At 38.8% G+C, this 12,880-nt stretch overlaps 1 protein-coding gene across 2 annotated transcripts in view; it reads left to right on the top strand.

The window, feature by feature from the left end:
* The window catches only part of Srgap1 (SLIT-ROBO Rho GTPase activating protein 1), a 231,485-nt gene that overhangs the window by 192,930 nt on the left and 25,675 nt on the right, over positions 1-12,880 (top strand). The window contains exons 11-15 of one of the 2 annotated variants that reach the window (XM_048360376.1): positions 2,315-2,342; positions 4,298-4,331; positions 7,636-7,696; positions 8,658-8,735; positions 10,501-10,635. In XM_048360376.1, the coding sequence (XP_048216333.1) occupies positions 2,315-2,342; positions 4,298-4,331; positions 7,636-7,696; positions 8,658-8,735; positions 10,501-10,635 (336 nt within the window). Of the gene's footprint in view, positions 1-2,314; positions 2,343-3,676; positions 3,780-4,297; positions 4,332-7,635; positions 7,697-8,657; positions 8,736-10,500; positions 10,636-12,880 lie in introns of both variants that reach the window. The other variant, XM_048360368.1, reaches the window with a different exon arrangement.

The raw sequence follows: 12,880 nt of genomic DNA, 5'->3' as shown, positions 1-12,880 counted from the left end.
TGCTAGCACTCTAAAGGCTAAAGCAGGAAGGCAGAAAGTATACATGTTGAAAGAAAAAAGGAAAGAAATGGAAAAGAAAAGGAAGGAGGGGAGGAGGAAGGAAGCAAGCAAGGAAGGAAAGAAAGAAGGAGGAAGAGAGGGAAGGAAGGAGAAACAGCTTAGCAGACTAGAAAATGTGTTGCTTAATTAGTGCTCAGAATATTTGTCAAAATAGCATCAAATAAATATTACACATTGTTACTGTTTAAATTGTTGTTGCTAACATATATCATATTTCCATGTCAGAATAAAGCCTGAAGCATAACAATGTGGCCCAACACAAATCAAGTGGCTTCTGTACCCTCAACCCTTTGTTCACTAGTGCTGTCTCAGCAGGCACATACTAACTGGTAGTGGCTCTCCACCCTGTCTTCTCTCCATGCCTGAATCCTGCCTAGCCAGCTTCCTGTGCCCATTTCCACTAGGATTTCCCCATGGCACCCCACAGCTCAGTTTTCTACTTTTCAGTAGACATTCACTGTACTCATAAGTAAACACATTTTTCTAGAATTCAGTATACAACTTCCCTTAGTTTTCTTCAAAGTTGAAGACTAGGCCAAAAGAATAGACCTATAGTTAAGTTGGTAGAAGAAATTCACCCCACTCTTAGCAGGAAGCAGTAGTGGTTGTTGCCTTCATCCCCTAATGTCAGTTGAGGGTATCAACAAAGAAGGGAGAATGAGAGCATATTAGGTTTATTTGGTTATAGGTAGATAGGGATTTAAAACTGTGGACAGAACAAGTAACTTGGGGCCCATTATGGCACCTTTTCTTCCCATAATGCTATGAGTCAGCTACTGAAAAGACTCAGAACAACGCATGCATCTGCGCAAAGCCTGAGGGAGGAGATAGGAGAGGAGTCCCTATATTATATTAACCGCTTCCCAGAGAACTGGATTGCATTCCAGCCCTGGGGCCTCTCTCCATGGAGAGTACATTTTGCTGAGGTCCACACACACACACACACACACACACACACACACACACACTGGCCCTTGGATCTGAAGTCAGGGCCTAGCACTTTGCTGACAAGCCAGTAGTAATTTTATATTACTTGTTATTCAAGAACAAAAAATTAATAATTGAGTCCAAGGCTCTGATGCAGCCTAGAACTGATCATTCACTGTAGCCAGTTTTCGCTACAGTTGATTTGATGGGCCTTGTCCCTGTAAGTTTGAATCACTGACTTATGATATGAAGAGCTGGGCTCCCCTGTCTGCAGCAGCATAACTACTCAAGCACCTATATTTTCAGTCTGTTTCAGGACCATCCCATCATTCTGCAAACAAGCCAGCTGAATGGTTCTCCTCTCATAGCTCCACCCTGAATCTAAGCAAGAGATTGATGTGGGTTCTGAGAATGTTAGAAAAATTTAGCCCTGTTATTTAAAATAAGTCAAGAAGAATGAATGTGTAAACTCAGGTCACACTTATAATGATAGAACTCTGAAAGAGCACTTTTTTTTAGCTTACAAGTTAGTAGAGTATAGAATAATTTAATGTCCTGGTACCTTATTATCTACAAATGTCATTTCTGATTGTAGAATACAACTTCTGTCTCAGTCCCCTGATTTCATATCACAGAAGGAATACCAAATTAGTCTAAGGGAAAATGAGTCCTCCTAACCTTATTTTATCTCCTACTTCTTTTCCCCAACTATCAATCAAGACAGAGAAAATAACTAGCATTATAGTTTGCATTTGAATTTACAATTACAACTAAGAAGTTATTTCTTTTTTTCCCAAAAAAACTAAAAGAACCCAACTTTGAACTGCCAAATGAAATATATTTCTCTAATCTATAGATCATATAAATTTTATGTATAGATTTTATGAAATATTGACTTTAAATTATTAGTCTGTCATCTGCTTTTCTCATCTTTTCTATTATGGAATGTGTAAGTTACTATAAACTCACCATCTTACAATAAGGGATAAAGCCAGGTGCCAGTGGCTTATGCCTGTAATTTTAGTTACAAAGAAGGCTGAAGAGCTGAAGATCACTGTTCAAAGCTAGCCCAGGCAGAAAAGTCCATGAGACTTTTATCTACAATTAACAACAATAGCAACAATAAAAAGCCAGAAGTAAAGCTGTGGCTCAGGTTGGTAGAATGCCAACTCTGAGTAGATAAAGCCAAAGGAGAGAGAGCACGGAACCCTGAGTTCAAGTTCCATTACCAACACAAAAACAAGCAAGCAAATAAATAAACAAATACATGGGACCAGTGGTACAAAAGCATTCCATTCTATTTACTTTCTTTCTTTTTCTCTTGCAGGACATAGAGCTGAATATATGACTACAAGGTAAGGTGCTCTATCTTTTCATACTTCACAGTGTATTTAAATACTGCAAAAAGAACACATTTTGTGAATGAACATGGAAGACAGGTTCCATGGCAGGCAGAATACCAGCAGACACCAGTGCACATCCATATCCACCATGTAAGCAACTTTAATCACCACTCCCAACCATTCATTGTAATCATAACCATAGTTTTTTGCATTCACCTCACACTTCACAACCTTTGGTACAGGCAGTTTTCGAGCCTTTGGTACAAGTCCCCAAAGACATCTTTCTATTAGCCCTAAATAAGGGTTTCAGGAACTTGAACAAAATGAGTATGGGTGGATTCTTTTTTTCCTAGAGAGTATTATAGCTTAACAAAAGGCTTTCCCCTAATTTCCACACGTGGTGTGCATTCTCCTATGGACCTTGCAGTTCAGGAGTTTAAAGTGGAACATCTGGAGACAGATCTCAGGCTCCCCTCCCATGAATTTCTCTAGCACAGATGTAGAAAGCTGAGTCCAGTCATCCCAGCCCTACTTCCAGTAAGGGACACAGTGGAAGAGCTCCTCCCCCCTCCAAATGTAGTGCAAGATGATGCAGGGTTTCCTGTGCTATGTGTTATATAGGTCAAAAAGACCGGCTTATCCCCAAAGCAGATAGACTGTGGAGAGAGTCCAGAACAGTATAAATGAGTACATTCTAATACCCAACAAATATTTAGGCAGTGGCATAGTTTTCGGTACAGAAATACTTCATGGGAGACAATACTGTCCAGTCAGAAACACCATTTACTCCAGATAGTATTTTTTCTCACTTGTAACCCAATAGTAGTAACTTTTGCATAAAAATAAAAGCCCACTAATACCTAAAGGGCTAGGTGAGTGGATCTGATGTTACTTACACTGAAGAATTATAACTAAATCGTATTATTTAGCTTCCTGTTTGAGGATCTGATAAAGCCTCAATTTTTTCTAATTGTGTCTTAACTGTGTGACTTGTAAATCCAGTAACAAGAACTCTTCCTATGACATTGTGCCAGCTGGCTCACAGTTGCAGCTGGCAGTATTTATCACTTTCAAACAAGCTACCCAACATACAAATGCCAGCTACAACGTATAAGACAATGGCTGCAACGTAGAAGACGACAGCAGTCTAAATAATCAGCTTGTACAAGTTGTAAAACCTAAGTAAAAGTTAATATATGGGAAGAGGTGGGATTATGTTCTCCCACGGGGGCTTAATTGGTAATGAACTCAAGACCCCAGATTTTTGTCATTTTGATGTGACCTATGGGTGTTTCATTTATTATTTGATTTCTACCATGCTCAGTAATTATATTCCCTTCCCTTAGGCCTCCAAATGTTCCCCCTAAGCCCCAGAAACACAGGAAGTCCAGACCCCGCTCACAGTATAATGCTAAGTTGTTTAATGGGGATTTGGAAACATTCATCAAGGTACTGGCACCAGCCACCTGGGTGGCTGACCTCCACGCTTCTCACTATAATGGCCTTCGCCTCTCATAAAAGGAGGCAGGCCATTATATCCAAGCCTGTCCTGGGGCTCTTTGCTTTCCCAGATGATCAATATAATATTTCCTGAAGTCAGAGAGGAAAGAATATTTGGGTTGAGTGCCTTCAAAAGAGGAAACACATGTAGATGTTACTGTGTGGGCATAAGGAAAAAACCTTCTTCTTTTCTTTCTTTTTTTAAAGCCATAATCTACACCAAAAAAAAAAAAAAGAGAGAGAAGAAATAAAAGGTTTTGGGTTTGCTTGTGCAAATGAGATAGCACAAAATATACTGTTAAATCTAGTCATTAGGCTCACTTGGAAGCATAGCAAGTCTTGATTTCCCATGACTTGAGGAATTCATTATATTGGATGAATTGTAAGGCCCTGTAGCCTTTATCTTATCTCTGCTGTGTTTACTTTCTGTCTTCTTTTTCATCTTGTATTTCTGATAATGCTTCTAGCCGGGGACGAAGGAACTCGCACGCGAGACATCAGGTATCATGCAGAAGGGAAGTGAGAGCGCTCGGCTGGCCTCCTTTTCAATTCATTCTTGTGCTTGGCTTTGATTAGATTTTGTTTAACATCTTTAAAAGAAAAGTGTTTGCAGTTGGAATGAGACAGGCTTATAATAGGGCTTTACTTAGAAAAGATCTATGGGAATCAGACACTTAACTGCAGAGAAATAGTCTTCTCCAGTGAAAGACAGATTAAACTCAGCTGTTATATGATGTGTTTTGAGAAAACGTATGTAATTTTAGTTAGCAGCTTTGGTTATGGAAAGTCAGTGTTAAACATGAAGTACACATTTAATACTGGATTTTGGAATCTGATGCAAATTAAACCCAAAGGAAATGAACTTCTTTTTTCTTCATAGTTAATATTTAATACAGGAGCTACAGTGTTTTAAAAAGAATAAAAAATGTATGTGAGAAACCTTAATTGGTGTGCTATAGACCTCGCAACTCTTTTAAAGATAGATGCAGTTATTGAGTATTCACTCTAATTATTAAAAACAAGCATGTGTATATGCATGTATATGAACAAACAGACAAACGTGTATAAAATACACAGGTACATGTACATACCTACATACGTGAATACTGAGGATGAGAAATTAGAAACCTTTGACAACCTTAAAAATGAGCCTTACCCCTGGAATTAAGTGAGCCATCTACATGGCAATCACAAATCCATTGCCTTGAGCTTTAAACCCACAAGAGCTTTATTGGCTCTAATTCAATGTAAACTTATTGTCAAATTTGATTGCCTAGTTTCCAAGCAGGGGCAAATGAGATGGGGAAAGATATGGGAGGGAGAAGAGGAAAGGAAGAGAGGAGGGAAGAGGAAGTGGGAGGAAGGAAGAGGAGAGGAGGGGGAAGAGGAAAAAAGGAAGGAAAACAGTACACAAAAGCAGAGAGAGATGCAGCCTGCTGGCTGGGAAAGAAAGCAAATACAAGAAGGCTCAGAAGCAGAAATGATCCCATTATATTTGCTTGTGAAGTATGAGAATGGCTGCTGACGAAGACCATGTTTATTTTTTTAAATACTATCTTTAAGAACAGTTCGAGCAGACTACTTCTCTGAGTCCTTGCAAATCCTCGATGGTGCTAGAAGAATCTTTGTAGTAGCAGTAACACAGGAGAGACACAGAGTCCTCTCATTGTCTCTCTGCACCTCTAACGGGCTTTTGAGATCTTCCCAGTGTCACTGTGAGCCTGTAATTGCAAATCACAATTTCCTTTAAGGAAACTGAGATTTATTTGAATGGTAGCTGGAGCCCATTGTTTTGCTCCTGGTAAAATATTTTCTATCCAAGCATCTGGCATCCATGAAATTAAGTTAAAACACACACACACACACACACACACACACACACACACACACACACACTACATTTTCACTACAAAAATTCATTACATCTGAAACACCAACCACAGCTAAAAGATTAATACTCACCTTAGTGTACATAAAGACAAGAAAAATGTAAGCAGTGTGAAAGCTTAAATATTTTTTTAGGAATTCCTTCATGCAAACATTTTTCTTTTAATAATCATTCTGTTTTTATTTTAATGTTAAGCACAGTCAAGGAATAAACTAATATTCTCCTTTCATCACGTACACTTAAATACTTGTCACTCTTTAAATGACAGTGTTATATGAATTTTTCATATAATAATTACTTTTACTGAACATTCTGTGTCTTAAAGAACATTTTTGATGTAATTACAATGCTGTTTGCGAGCAAACTATTTCATACTAAAATGTGTTTTTATTCTTATGGCTCATCTTTAAGGAATTAATAAAATGCATGTTCCTAAATTAACTAATTAGAGAAACTTAATATAGATTTCAAAAGTAAATGAACCATGGGCTGGTTTATGCATTATCTTAAAACTGGAAACTATTTCTTAAGAAGTGATTAGCCACTCTAGAAATAGTAAAGAGCTTATATTACTGGACTGTCTTACTGCCAACCTTTCCCTTAGTGCTTAATTGGAAAGGTTAGTGGATTCTGGATATCCTAATGTGTTAAGACAAACAAGTTCTTGTGTTTCAGAATAAAATTCCTCATGAATACATAACTGATGTTAGCCTAATCGTTTTGAACCTCGGGTTCCCTTTAAAGATCTAATTCCTGAAAGATCAGAGTCTTAAAAGCACATGAAAAACAACTCCATTCTCAATAACTCCCTTTACCTCAGTGCAGTGCATGGCATTGATATTATTAAACTGGCTGCCACAGCAACTTGATCTCATCTGTCATCCTAGATATGTGTTTAAAGCATTTCCAGAATTTACATTGATTCTGTAAAGGGCAGTCACTATTTTATAAGATGTAGAGAAAGAAGGCCAAAAACAAAATTCTTGCCTAAGAAAATGAAATCTAATGGGATGTATATCAGAGTGATTCTTTCTTAATCCTTGAAGCATGAAAAATCTGGTACAAACCAAGTAAATATATGACACATTTTCCTTGCCTTTGAAGCAATTCTCATGCCACGCATCTATAGCCATTAGAGCCTGCTTGCATCTCATCATCTCGGTGATGTCACACCTTGCAGGCTGTTCTTGGAGGATCCCAGGACTGCTAGAAGGTTGTCTTAGGTGGCTGCTCAGTCCCTGAAGTGCTGTGACTATAATTCATAAACATTATTTTTATATCAAAAATTGATCACTTCTATCAGCAACTTTTGAAAAAATGAATTATTACCTTTGTTTATGTAAGCCTAAATATTCAGATTTTGAGCCAAGATCCAGTAGCTCATTCCTATAATCCTAGCTACTTAGGAGGCTAAGATCTGAGGATCATGGTTCAAAATCAGCCCAGACAGGAAAGTAGTTAATTGGAGACTCTTATCTCCAATTAACTACTGAAAAGCTGGAAGGGAAGCTATGGCTTAAGTGGTAGAGGGCCGATCTTGAGCAAAAAAGTTCATGGACAATGCCCAGGCACTGAGTTCAAGCCCCAGTATTGAGGGGGGGGTGGGAGGAACAAAAGAAAAAGTGGGAGGGGAGAGATTTTAACATCACTGGGTACAGGGTAAGTCGAAGCAGCATTGCTTCCTTGTGTTAAATATATTTAATTTGGTTTGCTCCAGAACTAGACTATATCTTTGTTTAAATATAAATTGTTCTATCTTTTTTTTGGCCTTATAGAAGATTTTGGATTCAGAAATTTGATTTCAAAATGATTATCTAAAAGAGAAAAAAAACATTCTAGTTGAACTAAGAACCTCTGTTACTATGTGTATGTCATTTCTCTCCTTGGAATTTAACTGATTTCCATCTCTTTCCTCAGGATTCAGGACAGATTATACCCCTCATTGTGGAAAGCTGTATTCGGTTTATCAATCTCTATGGTAAGCCATAAACTATAGGATTCTTCTATAAAATATTCACCATGCCAGTCACGAGTGGCTAGCAGCTCAGGAGGCTGAAATCTGAAGATCACCATTCAAAGCCAGCCTGGGCTAGAAAGTCTATGCACTATCTACCAAAAAACTAGAAGTGGAGCTGTAACTCAAGTGGTGGAGTACTAGTCTTAAGCACAGAAACTCAGGAATAGAACCCAGGCCTTGAGTTCAAGCCCCAGGACACTCTCTCTCTCTCTCTCTCTCTCTCTCTCTCTCTCTCTCTCTCTCTCTCTCTCTCTCTCTCTGTCACACACACACACACACACACACACACACACACAAATTCACCAAGAATGTTTTGTAAATATGTCGTCTTAGCATGTAATTATTGCAAAAGAAAAGACACTTAAATAATTTGGTGAGTTTTAATCTTTGATATAATTATTTCATACTTTTAAAAATAGATGACAAGAGGTAAAATTGTATCTATTGAGAGGTAGGTATCAGCAGGGAACAGTGGATGGAAAGGGTGATGAGGGCAAATATAGTCACAGTGCTTATATGTAAACACAACAATGATTCTTTTAAGGAGAGAGGGGAGTGAGGTCGATAGGTATCATATGCAGGTATGAAAGTGTTACAACTAATGTATACTAATAAAACTTGTAATAAAAATAATAATATGAGGGCTGGGAATATGGCCTAGTGGTAGAGTACTTGCCTTGCACACATGAAGCCCTAGGTTCGATTCCTCAGCACTACATATATAGAAAAAGCCAGACATAGCACTGTGGCTCAAGTGGTAGAGTGGTAGCCTTGAGCAAAAAGCAAAAAGAAGCCAGGGATAGTGTTCAGGCCCGAGTCCAAGCCCCAGGACTGGGATCATCATCATCATCATCATCATCATCATCATCATCATCATAATGTAATGGTGTTTCTCACCTTTTTATCCTGCTATTTCCTTTAGGTCTTCAGCACCAGGGGATTTTCAGAGTATCTGGTTCCCAGGTAGAAGTCAACGATATTAAAAATTCATTTGAGAGAGGTAATTTCATGTCCCTACCTGTAAATAAAACATGTTAAAATATCATCATAATCTGCTGGTATGCTCATTCTGTAAAACCCTAAACCTTTATCTTCACATTGACTTCACAGAGGATGCTGGGATAAGAATGTATTCACAACAGCTGAGAAATGAGGCCCACATCATAAGCCTTTGTTCTTAAAAGTAGAAAAACATACAAGTTTTGTGTCCTAGCTTAGGATCAAGGTAGCTCATCCATGACACATGTCAAAGGTCATATCTTTCTTTGTCAGGAACTATTTCCTTCTTCTTGTTACTATCACAGGCTCCTTTTCTATGACATTAGTTCATAAGTGGCTGTCATATAAATTTTACTGGACTATTTATTAAGTTGGCAATACCATAACTGGAATCAAATTAGACAAACCTAGAATCAATCAAATCAGACTCTCATTTACTAGATGTGAGATTTGGGTCACATGACACCGGTGGCGCCAGTATCTTCATTTACAAACTTGTGCGATTGTTGTAAGAGGGGTAGATACAATCCGTGAAAATACTAGCCTTTATTGATAGCTATTCATTATTAATGCTCTTCGCTTTTAGTGAAGTCTGCTATATCCACTTCCCAATACAACTGTGCCTTCCCCTACTTCTTGATCAAAGTAAAGATGCAGAGTGATTCTGTCTGGCCTACATTTGGCATAGAGCCTTTAGTTTGAAGTCTTGTGAATAAAGAGTATGTTTAACCAGGTGCTGGTGGCTCATGCCTATAATCCTAGCTACACAGAAGCTAAGACCTGAGGATCAGGTCCAAAGCCAGTCCAGGCAGCAAAGTCTTATCTCCAATTAACTACCAAAAATCCAGAAGTGGAGCTGTGGCTCAAGTTGTAGAATACTAACCTTGAGCAAAAAACTAAGGGCAGCACCCAGGTCAAGTTCAAGTTTTGGGACTGACACCCCCCCCCCCAAAAAAAAAGTAATGAGTTTTGGTTTAAGGCTGTACATTGAATTAAGCTTCTTAAGGATATTACCTCTGTTTTATTCTCAGAGAGGTAAATTGGCCATGTCAGTTACCTAATATCTCAAAATTGTTTATCATAATAAAAACTGTAATTTTTGTTGTATTTTTTAAATCAAATTACTCATTTTCCACACACAGTACTTGGTACTCTTAGAGTACATTTTTCATTTCCTTTGCCTGATTTCAGAATCTCTTACTGTCCATGACAACTTTTACATGTACTGTGAAACACCTTCATGACACTTTGCAAACTACTGGTTTATTTAATTTGAGGTGTTCACAGCTAGTATGTGATTTTTCTGATAAAGTTTACTGACCTAGATAGCATAGCCAGAAAGACCTGTACCTGAAACTTTTTCAAAGTTTCAAACATAAAACATACTTTCAGAATTTATGTCTAACCAAGATTACTGAATTTAACTTTAAAGACTGCTGGGTAAAATTATAAAAATACCACAATATTTTATTTTAAGATTTGGGTAACTTGTAAGGGAGTATTTGGTAGCATAAGATTTTTTTAAAGCTTTATTTTAGTCAACTATTTTTGGGTTAATCATGGGGTAGGAAATCTCAACCAATTATTTTAATTTTAGTACCATATAATCTCTCATAAAGCATAATTAAAAGATCCATGTATATATAGCAATGTTGTGTGCACATGTGTGTACAGAAATGTTCTTGTTGAGAGAAGAAAAATAAAAAAGGACTATGCATGAGATGGATTTTTGTGTGTGTGTGTGTGTTTTGTTTTGTTTTTTTTAGGTGAAAACCCTTTGGCTGATGATCAGAGTAATCATGACATTAACTCAGTGGCTGGTGTTCTGAAGCTCTATTTCCGTGGGCTGGAAAATCCCCTCTTTCCTAAGGAAAGATTTAATGATCTGATTTCTTGTATCAGTAAGTGAACTTTTTTTTCTTTGTCTTTTCCAAAACAATTATCTCACTCTACAAGAGTTGTTTCACTCACCAAGAATTATTTCCCTATCCACCTTCCTAGAAAAGACAGTGGTCCTTCCCTAGGTACTTCCCATTAGATCAATAAGTTTCTAAAGCCATCCCTTTCCTTTCTTGGTCTATCATGAGTAATACTCCCAGCTGTGGCCTCACCCTTAGCTGAGTGGGCTTTCCTTCTGCCCATCCTGAGCTTCACAGAACCAGGAACTAGCCATTTAGTTGCCAGAATAAAGGAGAAAAGCAGGTTCTGGCTTCTTGAGGAAGAAAAGGAAATTGTAAGTATGTAAGCAGAACCTTTTGGCTGCTTTTGGTTCTTGGGTTTCTCCACCAATTTTAGGAGTAGGATAATTTGCCCCTTTTTGAACATTTCTTCACTAAATAGGACAAAAATGAGATACGATATTACTATAGTCCAGAAACACCAGGTAGTAATCTGTCATTGGCATCCCAAGCTCATAGGCAGAGTTGCTCTGGGACTATGTGTATTATGGAACTATTAATTATCAACAAAGTAAACATGGTTATTTTTCTTCAACGGGAGCTTTTGAAACTACTCCAAGGAAGATGAAAATCATGAATGCAGGAATTTGTTATGGGAATAGTAGGGCTCAAGAAGCCCCACAGACACGCAGGGTGGTGTTGTGGAAAAAGAGAGTTTAAGACAAGCTACACACAGTGGCTCAAATCATAGTTCTAGCTACCTAGAAGGCAGAGATTGGAGGATCACAGTTCCAGGCCAGCCACCAGGAGTGGGGGAGTTGACAAAATCCCATCTCCATTAATGGCTGTGAGCAATGATGCATGTCTACTATCACAGCTACAGGGGAAGCACAGCAATGGCTGGGGTAACGTGGCACTCACTTGTCACCACAGTGACACTAGGAGGTACATGTAGGAAGATCAGAGTTCAGGCTGGCCTGGGAATAAAGCATGATGCTATATTGAAAATAACCAAAGCTTGGCACCTGTGGTTTGCACATGTAATCCTAGCTACTCATAAAGCTGAAGGGGACTTGGGAGGATCAAGATCTGAAGCCAGCCAGGGGGAAAAAAATGTCAGAGAGACTCCATCTCCAATTAATCAACAAGATGTCAGACTAGGGGCTGGGGATATGGCCTAGTGGCAAGAGTGCTTGCCTCCTATACATGAAGCCCCGGGTTCGATTCCCCAGTAACACATATATAGGAAACAGCCAGAAGCGGTGCTGTGGCTCAAGTGGCAGAGTGCTAGCCTTGAGCAAAAAGAAGCCAGGGACAGTGCTCAGGCCCTGAGTTCAAGCCCCAGGACTGGCAAAAAAAAGGATGTCAGACTAGAGGCATGGCTCAAGTGGTAGGACACCAGCCATGAGCAAGAAAACCTGAGCAAAAGCATAAGGATTTCAGCTCCAGTATTAGCAAAAGAAAAGAAGGGGGAAGGGAGGAAAGGGGAAAGGGAAAAGAAAGAAAAGGAAGGGAGGGAGGGAGAGGAAGGAAGGAAAGAAGGAAGGAAGGAAGGAAGGAAGGAAGGAAGGAAGGAAGGAAGGAAGGAAGGAATTTCTAACTCGATAACTGAGTCCAAAGACACTGAAATGGTTGAAATGCTTACCAAAGAATTCAGAAGTCTAGTTTTTAAAATGACAAATGACCTCAACAATTATTCAAAGAAATAAATGAAGTAAGGAAAGGAAGTCTCAATACCTAGACAAGAAAGTCATCAAAAGCTAGGCATTAATTCTGTCTTGTGCATCTTAGAATGCAGTGCCCCTGTGACCTCTCAAGAGTCTAAAGCTGACTTCAACTGCCTAGTTTTAATAAGCTTTAGAACCAGATGTGTTGTACATGTCTGTAATCCCAGCCCAATGGAGATGGAGACAGAAAGGTCACAAGTTGAAAGAAGTCTGGGCTACATAGAGAGTTCAAGGCCAAACCGACCTATGTAGTGAGGCTGTCCCAATAACTGAAAAATGAAGGGAGGAAGGCAAGGAGGGAAGAAGGAAAGGAGAGAGATCCCTCCCACATCCTTATCTTCACCCAGGCTGTTTCCTGTGCTGTTCCTGATAGATAATGGACATCTGCTTTGCTGAACCTAACCCTCCTTCCAGCAAACTATCCCTCCACAACACTAAGAGGAAGTCATCACCTAGACGTGTACTAATATTCCACTACATATATGTATAATTTTTCTTTTCGCTTCACATTATAATGTATT

This window comes from Perognathus longimembris, chromosome 1, assembly GCF_023159225.1.
Source record: "Perognathus longimembris pacificus isolate PPM17 chromosome 1, ASM2315922v1, whole genome shotgun sequence".
NCBI classification, from domain to species: domain Eukaryota; kingdom Metazoa; phylum Chordata; class Mammalia; order Rodentia; family Heteromyidae; genus Perognathus; species Perognathus longimembris.
This window is presented reverse-complemented; position numbering and strand designations above follow the sequence as displayed.